This window comes from Oncorhynchus kisutch, linkage group LG1 (genome assembly GCF_002021735.2).
Source record: "Oncorhynchus kisutch isolate 150728-3 linkage group LG1, Okis_V2, whole genome shotgun sequence".
Classification (NCBI taxonomy): domain Eukaryota; kingdom Metazoa; phylum Chordata; class Actinopteri; order Salmoniformes; family Salmonidae; genus Oncorhynchus; species Oncorhynchus kisutch.
Window position 1 is genome coordinate 46,675,162 of NC_034174.2, and position 14,706 is coordinate 46,689,867.

Sequence of the window (14,706 nt, forward strand, 5' to 3'; positions counted from 1 at the left end):
TACGTAGACATGGAATCACTGGTCACTTTAAAAATAGAACACCTAGTTCCTTTAGTAATGTTTGCATACTGTATTCTACTGTATTTTAGGCAATGCCACTCCGACATTGCTTATTCTAATATTTATATATTTCTTAATTTCATTATTTTACTTTTAGATTTGTGTGTATTGTTATGATTTGTTAGATATTACTGCACTTTTGGAGGTAGGAACACCTACCTGGAGGTAGGAACACCTATTGTGACCAACACAATTTGATTTGAGTATATACACTGAATGTCCAAAAAATTAGGAACACCTACCTAATATTGAGTTGTACCCCCTTTTGCACTCAGAACAGCCTCAATCCGTCAGGGCATGAACTCTACAAGGTGTAGAAAGCATTCCACAGAGATACTGGCCCATGTTGACTTCAATGCTTCCCACAGTTTTACCAAGTTGGCTGGATGTCCCTTGGGTGGTGGACCATTGTTGATACACACAGGAAACTGTTGAGCATGTAAAACCCAGCAGCGTTGCAGTTCTTGACGCAATCAAACCGGTACGCCTGGCACCTACTACCATACCCTGTTCAAAGGGAATTAAATATCTTGTATTTCCCATTCACCCTCTGAATGGTACACATACACAATCAATTGTTTTAATGTTTAAAACTCCTTATTTAATCTGTAATCTCCCCTTTATCTACACTGACTGAAGTGGATTCAACAAGTGACATCAAATACACTCTTAGAAAAAAGGTGCTATCTAGAACCTAAAAGGGTTCTTTGGCTGTCCCCACAGGACAACCATTTGAATAACACTTTTTGGTTCCAGGTAGAACCCTTTTGGGTTCCACAGAGGGTTCTACATGGAACCCAAAAGGGTTCTACCTGGAACAACAAAGGGTTCTCCTATGGGGACAGCTAAATAACCCTTTTGGGACCATTTCTTTCTAAGTGCAAGGGATCATAGCTTTCACCTGGATTCACCTGGTTAGTCATGGAAAGAGCAGGTGTTCCCGAATGTCTTAAGTATACTCAGTGTATTTTCTGAGGCAGAATACGTGAGCAGTAGTAATAGAACTCTCCTCTAGGTGGAACAGTCTGCACGGGCAAAAATAGCACTGTCATGCAAGTTTCATTTCAACAGAGATTGGCGCAGCGCCATTGAGAAATAAGAACTGAATAACTGTAGAACTCAACTGATTTAATAGAATATAACATTGTTCTATTGATTTCTATTGAACAGAATATAATTTATATTATCAAGAACAAGCATGTTGCCTACTTATTGCTGTTCACTTTTAGGCTATAATTTGCTGGCTGTTCTATTCCAATATATTCTATTGGGTTATTTTCTATTCTATTCTACTGCACTTAACTCAAATGAATAGAATGTAGGCTAGAATATATTTTAGTCCATCAAGAACAAGCAATTAGCCTACTTATCGGTGATCATGTGCATGCTGTTCCATTATACTCTACACATTTAAGAGCAGTAAACAGAAAGCAGAAAACAATACAATAGAATAGGCAATTATCCCAGTGATCCCTTTTCGGAAATAATTTGCAGGTTTCTGCCGGGCACAGAGAGAGCGCCCTGTAGGCTTCTCGTCCTTCACAGGAGCCCGTGGCGTCATGCAGAGGATGGGAGGACACAGCGAGTGGTGTGGTCCATTACAACCCGTGTCACGGAGGCTGAAAGATAGCGCCTAAAAACGTGCGTATTTATTGGATACGTGTTGTTGCTAGGGGCGTGGGTTTGTGTCTTAAAATGGGCCTGTCTCCTTGCCATAGAAAGTGTAATTTGAGAGAGACATGGCACAAATACTGTCCGAACGAACGGTGAGATGCTCTGGGAGAAAACTGTGCCGCAGTGAGCAAACAATTTGATCTGATCAGCGCTTTTACTCCGCACCCGGACACCGCTCAACAGAGGAACTGCCCCCCCAGCGGAGTGCTGCGCATAGGGGGCGATGCAATGGGGGCGATGCTGTGATGTGGAGGTCACACTTCCCTGACTTCATTCTGCTTTTCAATCGATAAATAACCGTAATACATGCGCAATAAACAGCTACTGGATCGACTAGCCTACGATTATAGTGGTCACAGCGGCTCACCTGACAGTTGCATGTGATGGGTATTTTGAGTGATTGGAGAGAGAAACAGGGAACTATCCTTGCCCGACAACCGTGAGTGTTCATCGTAGCAGTTCTCCCTACCACGAGTTCTGCAGCTTACACTGTAACCAATTCGATCAGTGGATGAAACAAAGTCTCAATTAACGAAGGCTTTACCGAAACTGCATATGATAGCAATTAATTACAATTGTAATGTATTAATGCAACATTTCAATTGGCTGTTTGGCTGGCTGGCTTAATTCGTGATAAGATGAGCCGTATTAAATCATGCAGTGGCACCATTGCGACTGTTTTAAGAGTTTTGTCGTTATTAATTGCCGTTTTATAAATATGGTAGATATCTCAAGTGAGACTGTTTAAGGGATTGTATAGCTGCCTAACTGCGTCAGTACATGCGAACGTTGCAGGTAGCCTATGCACATCCTCTCTGCTGAGGAAGGACCATGAAAGCAGTAGCCTCTGAATGTCACCGATAACTGTCTAAATATTTCCCGGGGATGGATTCCGGGGATGACTCGGTCTCGGACGCGCCACTTGGATCGACATTCTCCTCGGTTCCCAATTTAGACTCTGACACCAACGCCAACATCCGTATCTATGAGAACGGTGGAGAGCGGAATGTCAACAATATGGAAACTGCAGCGCTGAGAGGGGCAAGCGACCCGAGCGCGTACCCCTTGTCGGATTACCGGGGACTGGTCCGTCAGAGGTTTATTCGCAGAAGCTTGTGGTTTTCCGACGCGGACGATCAAGCGTTGGACGCGCCAGAATGCGTCAACAGTACTCCAATGCTCAGCGTCCACCTGCGCACCATCGTGGACCGAACCCGCGCGCTCGGACCTCGCGTAGCTTTCCAGGTCCAGGAGAGCTCGAGCACCGAGAGCCAAGTGGGGCAGAAGGACAGTGCAACTGAGAGTGTGAGCGCGGATGAAGAGAAGGAGAGGAGCGAGGCCGAGCCAAAACCAGACGATGCAGCTGCACCGTCGCCTGATACCACCGGGAAAGCGGGGATTGACGAGAACGAGGATGAGAACGAGATAAAAGCCGTGTCCACCTCACCCGGGGGCCGGTTTCTCAAATTCGATACGGAGATCGGGAGAGGGTCATTTAAGACTGTCTACAAGGGTCTGGACACAGACACCTGGGTAGAAGTTGCTTGGTGTGAACTCCAGGTAATTGAATAGGACTCCTTGGTTTACACTTTAAGTCACTAACTCCATTACAATGTCTAATTGTTTGGAACTAGAAACATCCTTCGGAATACATGTATTTATTTATATATTCATAACTATTTTATGAAGCTGTAATAACACCTATTCTTATGGCTGCCTAAGGTGCCCATATAGCATTTTGCACTAAATGTGGCAAGTGTTAGCCCATTAAGGATGCTGAATTCTTCCCAGACGTTTTTTGTTGTTGTTGGTTATGAGGGCCTTGGTCATGAAACCGTAGTCTATTATGAGGCCTATGATACCACTGCACAGACACACTGACAGAAACGACGTGTTGCATTTAAAAGCATTACGGTAGATTGCCACCACTTGAGCCTGTGCTAGTTCAGACGAGACAGAGTGGAGGCTGGTAGTACTGATGATGGGACGCCAGTTTTGATGATGGGTTATCAGGCTTGCGCCACCTGTCCCTCCCTCCGCCCACACATGAAAGCAGACCCTGTCACCATTGTGTTTAATACAACTCTGTACAGCGGACGGAAAAAATATACAGTAATCTTGCTGCACATCAGTTCTGGATTGCGTCCATTTGCAGTCAATACGAGGTTTCTGTACTGCTGCATAGAGCGTTTCAGGGTGTCGCCAAATGAGCTGAGAGAGGAGTTTAGTGTCAGAGCAGAGACGGGTGAAAGAGAGAGCGACTCGGCTAGTTCACTGAGATGATCTTATACCAGCATTTTAGAAGTTCTATGTGTATGGTTCTATGTATGGTTCTAAGTTCTATGTGTATGGTTCTATGTATGGTTCTAAGTTCTATGTGTATGGTTCTATGTATGGTTCTAAGTTCTATGTGTATGGATGGATGTGGTAATTTAACAATAAACAACCTACTATTTGCACCATGCCAGCCATTAGGTAATGCTATGAATACACTGTTTCAGTGTACAGGTAGGCGAGTCAGAGTCTGTGTTGTGGTTCCGGAACTAAGCCAAGGGAAGGGAGAGGGAGATATTCATTATTTCAGACACATAGGGGCGAGAGGGTTTTTGTTATGGAGCTGATGCAGCATTTCTCAGTGTTAGACCCAGGAGCGGAGAGATGGTGTTTTTAGGAACAGTTTTAGCCTGGAGCCCCCTTCATTGTTTAGGTTCCCCTGGGGAAGTCAGGCACGAATATCGCACTGTACCTCCAAGACATGCTAACCTCTCATCATTACCAATAACAGGGCATGTTAGCATTTTTTTTTGGGGGGGGGGGTATGATATTTATGCCTCTAACTTTCTCACTCATCATTATTCACGATTCATTCAGGACTATCGGTAATCACGGTAGCATCCACATTAATATTGAGGTGTTTAGAAACATTCTATTCACAATAAAAGTGACAGCAAAATGACACAATACATTATTTACCAATTTGGGCTCCATATAATCTGAAATACAACCAAAACAAACTGAAAATGCATCCATCAAGTTTGTATAGTCACAGTCTTGATGTAGTCATTGAGTGCTAGGAATATGGAATGAAAATACAAAACTTTTGACTACTTTAATACACATATAAGTGAATTTGTCCAAATACTTTTGGTTTCCTAAAATGGAGCGACTATACAAAAAGTCCTGCAATTTCTCAACAGTTGACTCAATATGGATGACAATACCCTCAAAATGAATCTGACCGTCTGTAATTTAACCCCATAGTCATTGTATAATTTCAAATCCAAAGTGCTGGAGTACAGAGCCAAAACAACAAACAATTTGTCACTGTCCCAATACTTTCTGACCTCACTAAATAAAGAGAGATAGAAAAGAGAGCGATACAGAGCTACAGAAAGATAAGCCAGATGAAAGAGAATGAGAGAGCAAAATGAGGATGATTGAGTGAAAAATATGTCAAAAGACAAAGGGGATACAGCCATCTGCAGAAATACACAAATGTACACGTTCATTTAGTAAATCAACTGATCATATGGATGTGTGTGTTTCCCTCTCTCTCCGTCCCTATCCCTGGGTCAGACAGACTTACCAGGTCCTGATCGTCTCGGATCAGTGGATGATGCAACATGATTCAGGGAAAAACTGCCAGCTGCCAGTGTGTCTGATCAGCTGAGGATACAGTTCTACACACACGCAAAACAAACGTTCCACTCCGCACGTCTCCACATCATGTGGACAGGCTGATAGTACAGCATGCTAAACTAAACGACAGCCTATCCCCTGGGGCGTTACTGGGCAGATCTGTCTGGAGAGGCTAAACCTGCTGATGCAAGCGCTCCCTTCTGCAGCGAGAGAGAGAGAGAGAGAGAGAGAGGGAGATGGAAAGAGAGAGAGAGAGAGCGGGAAAAAGGGAGAGGGAATGAGAGGGAGTGTGCGCCTGTGCGGGTCAGTTAGGGATAAGCAGTGATCGGCTCCGGCTTGCTGTGTATCGGGCACAGTAAAGCTATGCGTCTTATATCATAGCTCATTGCTGTCATGCTGGGTCTCACCCATTCCATTAGAGCAGAGTGCTAATATAGCTTCTCTGTCTTCTTTCGCAATGACAAAGCTCAGTAAGGCAGGCAGATGCTGTAACTGCCACGCCCTGCCTGGGGGGGAAAAAAATCCATAGACTGCCACATGATCCTTAGATAGCGCCGAGCAATTCCCACTCCCCAGTTAACCTCCTTCCAGAATAGGATCCTGAAAATTGTGTTGTATAGGAAACAGTATGGGCAATTAAGGACATGCTTACTAGGCTAGCATCTGTTTACCGACATGTTAGATATACGGATATATACGGCAGCTTAGGTCGCTATGGGCTTTAGGTGAAATACGACTCTGCACCTTCCTCCAATAATCCATGTTGGTGAATGGACATTATGTGAACATTCTTTATTACTGCCATCTGGAAATCTGTAACACTATATGCACACGCTTCCCAGAAGAAAAAGTGTGTGTGTGTTTGAGAGTGTCTGTGTGTGTCTTTGCCACTCAGTATCTCAGTATTGTTGCATCTCTTTGCGTCCCTTTGACGCTTCTCTCTGAGTCTCAGTGGGTATTTGGTTGTGTGTACTGTAGCCACGGTATCTCGTTGCTGTATGCTTGCGGTCCCCTCTTCTCCATCACTGTTTAGTGGTCATTTGGGTCATGTACACAGTGCACAGGTGTTTATACTGACTGTATACTGTACACCGTGTGAAGAGTTGATATGTGTTTGTATATGTATGTGGGAGTATGAATCTTGTTACAGAAAAGATTTTGGGATCATCTTTCGTTTTGTGGGTCTCATGATTCAAGGCTGTGACTGTAGTGTATTCCTGTGTGCATGTGTGTGTGTGTGTGTGTGTGCGCCCAGGCCGGGGTTGTCTAAGGTTTCTGCCAGACTGTCCTGAGTGGAACAGAGATGTAGAGGATCTTTACTGTCAGCTGTTTCACTATTTAAAGAGAAGAAGAGGGCCAAAATATTGATCCACAGTAAACTCCATCACCCAGAGGCTGTATACCCAAAGACACAGGTGTTACATTCAGCCTCTCCTCCCTACAGCTGTGGAAGGCATCCTCATTCTTAGTATAGAGTCTATATCTGCTTCACAACGCCTTTGTAAGAAAGCAAGACTCTTAGAATAGACATCTTTACTGAACATCGTGCTTTCATTGGAAGACATCACCTATGGCATCATGTCCAGATCACACTGCATGGTTTTATACATGGCTGTTAAGAGATGAATGATTCCCATCCCAACGCTTTCCTCACTCAAAATATCACACTTGTGTTCAATCCCAGTCTTTTCCCTATATTCTTTTTGCAGCGGTGGCCGACCGCTGCTAAATCGTTTACACCGCTCTAAAAGGTGTCATAAATATATATATATATATATATATATTCCTGCCGAGACACACTTCGGCAATTAAGCCCTTTTTCTACTTACCCATAGTCATATGAACTCATGGATACCATTGTTATGTCTCTGCATGCAGTTTGAAGGAAGTTTATAACTTGTGTTATGGAAACAGCTACCTTTGCCACCGCTGCTGAAAAAAAAATCCTAGGGGGAAATTCATAGCATTACTCCCAAACATGGCCCACAGGAGTCCCACAGTACATTCATGGGTTTCTATACCAATCACATAACGGTCGAGACACTGGAATAATCTCATTGCCTCCCCTTCCTTCTCATAGGACCGCAAGCTGACCAAAGCGGAGCGCCAGAGGTTTAAGGAGGAGGCAGAGATGTTGAAGGGTCTTCAGCACCCCAACATTGTGCGTTTCTACGACTTCTGGGAGTCACCAGTCAAAGGGAGGAAGTGCATCGTTCTGGTGACAGAGCTCATGACCTCAGGGACACTAAAAACGTGAGACAAACACAACCAGCAGCATCCTCCCTCCCGCTCTCCCTATCACACAACACTGCTGAGCTTAACATTAAACAAGGTCAGGTAAAACCTCCTAAACTGTTCTTATGAAATGAAAAATAGTAACTTCCCTAAAGGGGAAATTCCACTGGTGTCAGTGGAAAGTTTTCATTTGATAAATTAGTTCATCCACAGTTTGACAACTTAATTGGGCAAACTAATAGTTAAATGATCATTGTTCTCATCAGATGGATTGTAATGGTAGTGGTCATAATGATGGCGATGATGACAATTATGCTGCTGCTGCTGATGGTCTGCTCTTCATCCTCAGAGGAGAAAGGGGAGGACCAACCTCAGTGAATTTTATAAAATCAAAATAGTCAAACATTTTAAAAGTGATCCTTTTTAGATAAAACTATACTAAATATATCTAAGTGTCACCAAATAATTCAGTAAAAACGCACTGTTTTGCAATGAAGGTCTGCATTTGCCTCAGCAGCACACTGTAGGGTAGCACCATGGTGTAGCCAGAGGACAGCTAGCTTATGTCCTTCTCTGGGTACATTGACTTCAATACAAAACCTAGGAGGCTCATGGTTCTCACCCCCTTCAGTAGACTTACACAGTAATTATGATAACTTCTGGAGGATGTCCTCCAACCTATCAGAGCTCCTGCAGCATGAACTGACATGTTGTCCACTCAATCAAAAGATCAGAGAATGAATCTAGTACTGAAAGCATAAGCTACAGCTAGCTAGCACTTCGGTGCATACCATGTGGTGAATAGTTGACTTAAAGAGAGAGAAAGATAACAGTTTTGACAGAGAGAGCATTGAGAAAGGGAGAGAGAGCTGTATTTAGTTGTATTTTTTAATTTTCACTTAGCTGGGAAACACAGATAGCTAGTTTAGCCTACTCAAATACCCGGCTCAAACAGATGTTATGTTAGCTAGCTGGCTATTGCTATCCAACACTGGATCTCTTTCAAGTCAAGGTAAGCTTTTGGTTTTATGAATTATTTTGCCACCGGGCCCACCGGTGTAACTACCAAGCTGCTTTCTGACTGTACTGCATGATTGTAGCGGGTTTACTAATGCATTAGTTCTAGTAGTTCTAGTATGATGTTACAGCGATGTAGACTGTGTGTAGTGATTAGGGGTCATAATATGAAGGTTTGGCTTGGAAAGTTTTTTTTGCCTCGTCACAGACAGCTGATGTGTACTGAAGTCCACAAGCGAAGGGAAAAGGTGAGAGGAGGAGAGCACGTAGATCGTTGCAAGAAGGAATTATTTATACAATGAGCAAAGTGATCATGCTGTTTTTATGTGGCTGCTGTGAAAGTGAACTGTTTGCGTGTGATCAGGGGTGTATTCATTCCGCCGATTCTGTTGAAAAACATTTCTTAAACAGAAAGAAAACGTAACGATACGGGGACAAACATACATTTTTTTTGTCCAATAGAAACTCATTTGCAACTGTTGGATTAATGATTACACCCTAGATCAGCTAGATGCAGGCAAGAGTGTGCAAGGCGCTATTGAATGTGTCACTGTTTGTCACCTTGATTACTCAAAATTATTTCGACCTGTGCACTTACGCTGTCAACTTTCATTCATATGATAGGTTGTAGAAACCTCATGATGGGTACAAGGAAAATTTGAGTATTATGCAGTAGCCTAAACCTATCGAGGATACATTGAGCTGGGTGAATGGAATATGAATGACAGTCATCCAGTATGCTATAATAGAAATAAGGCCATGCTCCTAAAAAAAAAAAAATTCATCCTCCCTCATCTTAAATGGCTCCGACCGCCACTGTCCTCCAGGTATCTGAAGCGGTTTAAGGTGATGAAGCCTAAGGTTCTGAGGAGCTGGTGTAGACAGATCCTGAAGGGGCTCCACTTCCTCCACACCAGGGACCCTCCCATCATCCACAGGGACCTGAAGTGTGACAACATCTTCATCACCGGCCCCACCGGCTCTGTTAAGATCGGGGACCTGGGATTGGCTACCCTCAAGAGGGCCTCCTTTGCCAAGAGTGTCATTGGTGAGGAATTACACATGCTCTTTCATGCTCTGCTTGGAAGGGTCGTAAACAAATCATCTGTAAAAGGGTATGGAATCTATACTGTAACTATGCACTTAATGGATTGTGACAGTACTTTAGCCTTGACTCCACTTGAGACCCGAAAGGCTGTTTCTGAATTCATTGATCCTCTTTCGGATGGGTATACAGTATGTGAGATAGCTTAGCATGTTTATCATATTTGTGTGAGTGTGTGTCACTGTGTTAGGGAACCTTGTTTCTTTCAAGAGGAGCCCTGTAACTCGTGTGACCTTTGATGTTTGCGTTTGCCTTCTTCGCTGACCTCTGTCCTCCCAGGCACCCCAGAGTTTATGGCCCCTGAGATGTATGAGGAGCACTATGACGAGGCGGTGGACGTCTATGCCTTTGGAATGTGTATGTTGGAGATGGCCACCTCAGAATACCCTTACTCCGAGTGCCAGAACGCCGCTCAGATCTACCGCAAAGTCACCAGCGTGAGTTTAGCGAGTCCAGCACAATACTGTCTCTCACCCACGCCGTGCTGGCGCCTATGTTTTTCCACCAGCACTAAGTCACCCATCTCATCGCGATCGCCGATGTTTACTTACGAGCACAAACAGCAAAGCCATGAAGATCTATATTCAGTATATAGTCCAAAAAGTTACCACAGTGATAAGAGATGCTACTGCTTACAATAAAAAGCACAGATACAGTCACTCAAATTAGTTAAAGTAAAATACCAAACGAAATGATCAAAATTCTCTCTCTGCTGCTTTAAAAAAAAGATAGTTGTTGCAGTGTGCTTTTTGAAGTACAACAACAACCCAGAGGAATGTACGGTGCAGAGGTTTAAAAGGAAGTGAATCATCACATTTTCAGAAATAGTTTGCCGTTCTTTCAACAAGGATAAATAAGGTGTTTATGACTTATGGAGACCATGCCTGTATTTCAAAATGCACCTTATTCCCTAAAGTGCACCACTTTTGATTGACTTTTGGTCAAAAGTAGTGCACTGCATAGGGAATAGGGTGCCTTTTGGGACGTTGCCCATTCATTTCTTCACAGGGAGCTAGCTTCCTGCCACAACTTTCCTCTCTAGAGTAACGGCAGCTGAGGCAGCTCATCACTTCTCATTGGAGTGAAGTAGACGACATGTCACCACGGGGAGTCTGTTCTTACTGGAGTGGGACATTTGTTAGCCGTCTTACTCCTGTCGCAAAGAACGAAGGTCACACACTCTGTGTGTTATTTTTGTGACACTCTGACTCAGTGCAAGACTGTGTGAGAAATGGTATTTGTGGACTCCAGGACCAGTAGCTGTCACACCTGGGGATCCAAATAATCAAATATATTTTATATTTGTCCTCAGGAAGATTGTTTTTGTTTTTCTGTCCCATGACATTCTTCTTACGTCATACAGTGTGAGATATCACATAGAATATACTTCCCATCCTGCATATTGTTGTTCTTTGTGTCTGGCATCTCCAGGGGGTGAAGCCTGCCAGCTATGATAAGATCAGTGACCCAGAGATTAAGGAGATCATCGGGGAGTGTATCTGCCATCGGCGGGAAGAGAGGTAAGTGGACCAAGTCAAGTTCATCTGTAAAGTAAAGTATGCTGGTAAAGTTCTGAGCAGTTAGAGGGCATTAAATGGTCACAACCAACACATACACACAACACACATGGGTACATCCATTTCAATTCAGTCACTTTTTTGACCGCACCCCTTTTGATTTGAATAAAACCTTCCATACTATTTGCCCATTGTAGAAGTACTCAGAAAGTGACTTTTTGGACCTGAATGCCAAAACATTCAAGAGATGAAGGTCCTCAAAGTTGAGGCATTTTGCCTAACCCACCATGCCATGAGACATCCATGTCATCATTACTGGAAAAGATTAACGGTTGAGATTGATATAATTTGAAAGCTTACAAACAGGATTGTCAAATTATTTAATTTCTTGAAAAAAAAAATGTGTTAATTCAATTATGACATGTTTTCATCTTTAATGTCAATTATCAACAAATGCGTGAAACTCCTATTTTTATTTTCTCCAACCGATGGTGGGCACAAAACGTATGATGGTGTAAAGAGAGTCTAAGCTACAACATATGCGAATATGAAAACAAATCTGAGTTTAGATAATTGACGTTAAAGGTACAAAATGACAGGATAAAAACATATAGTAATTTATTTCAAAAAACTTGAAAATTGCTTGACAACCCTGTTTGTAAAGCTTTTAAACGATATCAATCTCAACCATTTATCTTTCCAGTGATGAAGACATGGATGTCTCATAGTATGGTGGGGTTTGCAAAATGGGTCAACTTTGAGCACCTCCATCTTCTGAATGTTTAGGCCCAAAATAATAATTCACATTTCCTGTTGCTGCGGGACTATTGTCCTGCTGAAGTGGACTGGCTCAAATGAAGATCCTACGTCTGTACTGTTGCTGTTCCTATGTGTACTGACGTTTCGGATCAGTCATTCTGAGTGACACCATAACCGTTCCACAGCGGCGGCGTTGTGTGTGTGAGAACGTGCGTGTGTGTATACTTTACTATATGTTTGTTGTCTACAGGTACAGCATAAAGGACCTCTTGAACCATGCTTTCTTTGCGGAGGACACAGGCGTGAGGGTGGAGCTGGCCGAAGAGGACGATGGGAAAAAGAGTTCCATCGCCCTGAAGGTGTGGGTGGAGGACCCCAAGAAGCTGAAGGGGAAGTACAAAGACAGTGGTGCCATCGAGTTCACCTTTGACCTGGAGAAAGAGACCCCAGAGGGCGTGGCCCAGGAGATGGTGAGTAGCAGAGTAAAGGTCTTCATGGGTCCACCAGACCCGAAATTCCGAGATCTGACCCGGGGCCCAAGTGGGTTCGAAGTCCAAAATTCGAACCTTTGTCTCGGATCTAGGTCGGGTCTGATATAATTGCCACGGGACTCGGGTATGTGCAATTAAAATTGATTTACCAACTGGACCCGATTAGACCCGTCCTATAATAATTTAATCAGTGAGGTGATGAGAAAACTGTGCAAGCTTGTTATCTGTGTCACTCCCATTGCAACTTAAAACATAGCTTATGAAACTTGTTCCGGCCGCTCACCTCTTGTACGTATGTTGCTGAGGAGAGAGAGAGAGCAAGAGAGATTAGCCTTGGCCTAGGTTGCTGTTGATTGTGACGATGGAGGCATTTTTCATTGAAGTAAAGCGAACGTTAGAGGGGAAAGAGTACAGTGAAAAGAACAGGTCGCTATTCAGGTTTGATGCAATTTTCTAACTTTTAATTTATTTTCGTATTTATTATCTTTATTATCCTTATTATTATTATTATTATTATATATCATTATTATTATTATTGTAAGCCTATTTATCCTAATCTAAACCAGTTCTTTAAGTATGCAAAAAGTGTTTTGGTTAATTCTGTTGAGACATTTTCATTGGCTAACTTAAGTTCCAACTGTAGGCTAATCCTAGTGTTCACCCTAATAAACACCGACTTGACTTACTTTTGATAATACCCCTATGAAGTTTAGAAACCTTTGTGAAGGTTTGGTGTGGTGTGGCTATTATTAGGCTATAGCTGCAGGCCTCTGAAGTTCAGTGAGCACCGATGCTCCCTTGGACGCCGACAGTTGAATTTGATATGACCGTTTTAACTTGATATGATTGATATGTGACAAAGAATGTTTTAGGACTACCAATGTTACTCCTATAATCTAACGATATAATGCTTATCTTTAATAAACAAGTATTGATTTAATCATATCGGGTCAGGTAGGAAAGCCATGGATCCATTTCGGAACAAGTCCAACTGTTTGGACCTGGTGAGCAGGGTTCACATTATCATGGCTCAGATCTGTTTTGCAGACACTGTTGGTGTATTTGCAGTACCAGTTGCAGAGTATGATATTTATGTTATAGAGTGAGAAATTATATGATTGTCCCCTAGAAACCATTTATTTGATGAGCCTTAATAAATGTTTTGTTTTATGATGAGTAAAATGTAGCATTTTACTTTAATCTAGCCATGTGGCATCCTCATGGAAAGCAACTCTGTCCTCTAGACTATATATATATATATAGTCTAGAGGACATAGTTGCTTATATATTTTTATATACTGTATACAGTATATATATTTGGAGAACAGCAAAAACAAGAAATAATTAACCCAGCCATTATCACCTTTGCTGTTGTAGGTTCATTCACCTCAATCGATCTACACTGAACAATAATATAAACACAACATGTAAAGTGTTGGTCCCATGTTTCATGAGCTGAAACGTAAAAAAAAAGGTTATTTTTCTCGAATTTTGTATACAAATTTGTTTACATTCGTGTTAGTGAGCATTTCTCCTTTGCCAAGACAGGTGTTGCTTATCAAGAAGCTGATTAAACAGAATGATCATTACACAGGTGCACTTTGTTCTGGGCACAATAATAAGCCACTCTAAAATGTGCAGTTTTGTCACACAACGCATTGCCACAGATGTCTCAAGTTTTGAGGGAGCGTGCAATTGGCATGCTGACTGCAGGAAGGTCCACCAGAGCTGTTGTCAGATAATGTTATGTTAATTTAACTACCATAAGCCGCCTCCAACATCGTTTTAGAGAATTTGGCACCACGTCCAAACAGCCTCACAACCGCAGACCCATGTGTATGGCGTCGTGTGGGGGAGTGGTTTGCTCATGTCAATGTTGTGAACAGAGTGCCCTATGGTGGTGGGGTTATAAGCTATGGACAACGAACACGATTGCATTTTCTCGATGGCAATATGAATGCACAGAAACACTGTTATAAGTACATGAGGCCCGTTTCTTAAAAGGTATCTGTGACAAGTACATGAGGCCCGTTGATTATAAGTTATCTGTGACAAGTACATGAGGCATCTGTGACCAATAGATCTGTATTGCCAGTCGTGTGAAATCCATAGATTTGGGCCTAATTAATATATTCCAATTGACTGATTTCCTCATATGAACTGTAACTCAGTTCAATCCTAGAAATTGTTGCACGTTGTGTTTATATTT

General features: G+C 42.6%; 1 protein-coding gene across 4 annotated transcripts in view; it reads left to right on the forward strand.

Annotated features, from left to right (window-relative positions):
• Window positions 1-1,833: 1,833 nt before the first annotated feature.
• The window catches only part of wnk2 (WNK lysine deficient protein kinase 2), a 72,129-nt gene continuing 59,256 nt past the window's right edge, over window positions 1,834-14,706 (forward strand). For all 4 annotated transcript variants that reach the window (XM_031834017.1, XM_031833999.1, XM_031834006.1 and 1 more), the window contains exons 1-6: window positions 1,834-3,294; window positions 7,454-7,626; window positions 9,453-9,673; window positions 10,010-10,167; window positions 11,162-11,250; window positions 12,257-12,476. In XM_031834017.1, the coding sequence (XP_031689877.1) occupies window positions 2,620-3,294; window positions 7,454-7,626; window positions 9,453-9,673; window positions 10,010-10,167; window positions 11,162-11,250; window positions 12,257-12,476 (1,536 nt within the window). In that variant the 5' untranslated portion in view covers window positions 1,834-2,619. The remainder of the gene's footprint in view (window positions 3,295-7,453; window positions 7,627-9,452; window positions 9,674-10,009; window positions 10,168-11,161; window positions 11,251-12,256; window positions 12,477-14,706) is intronic.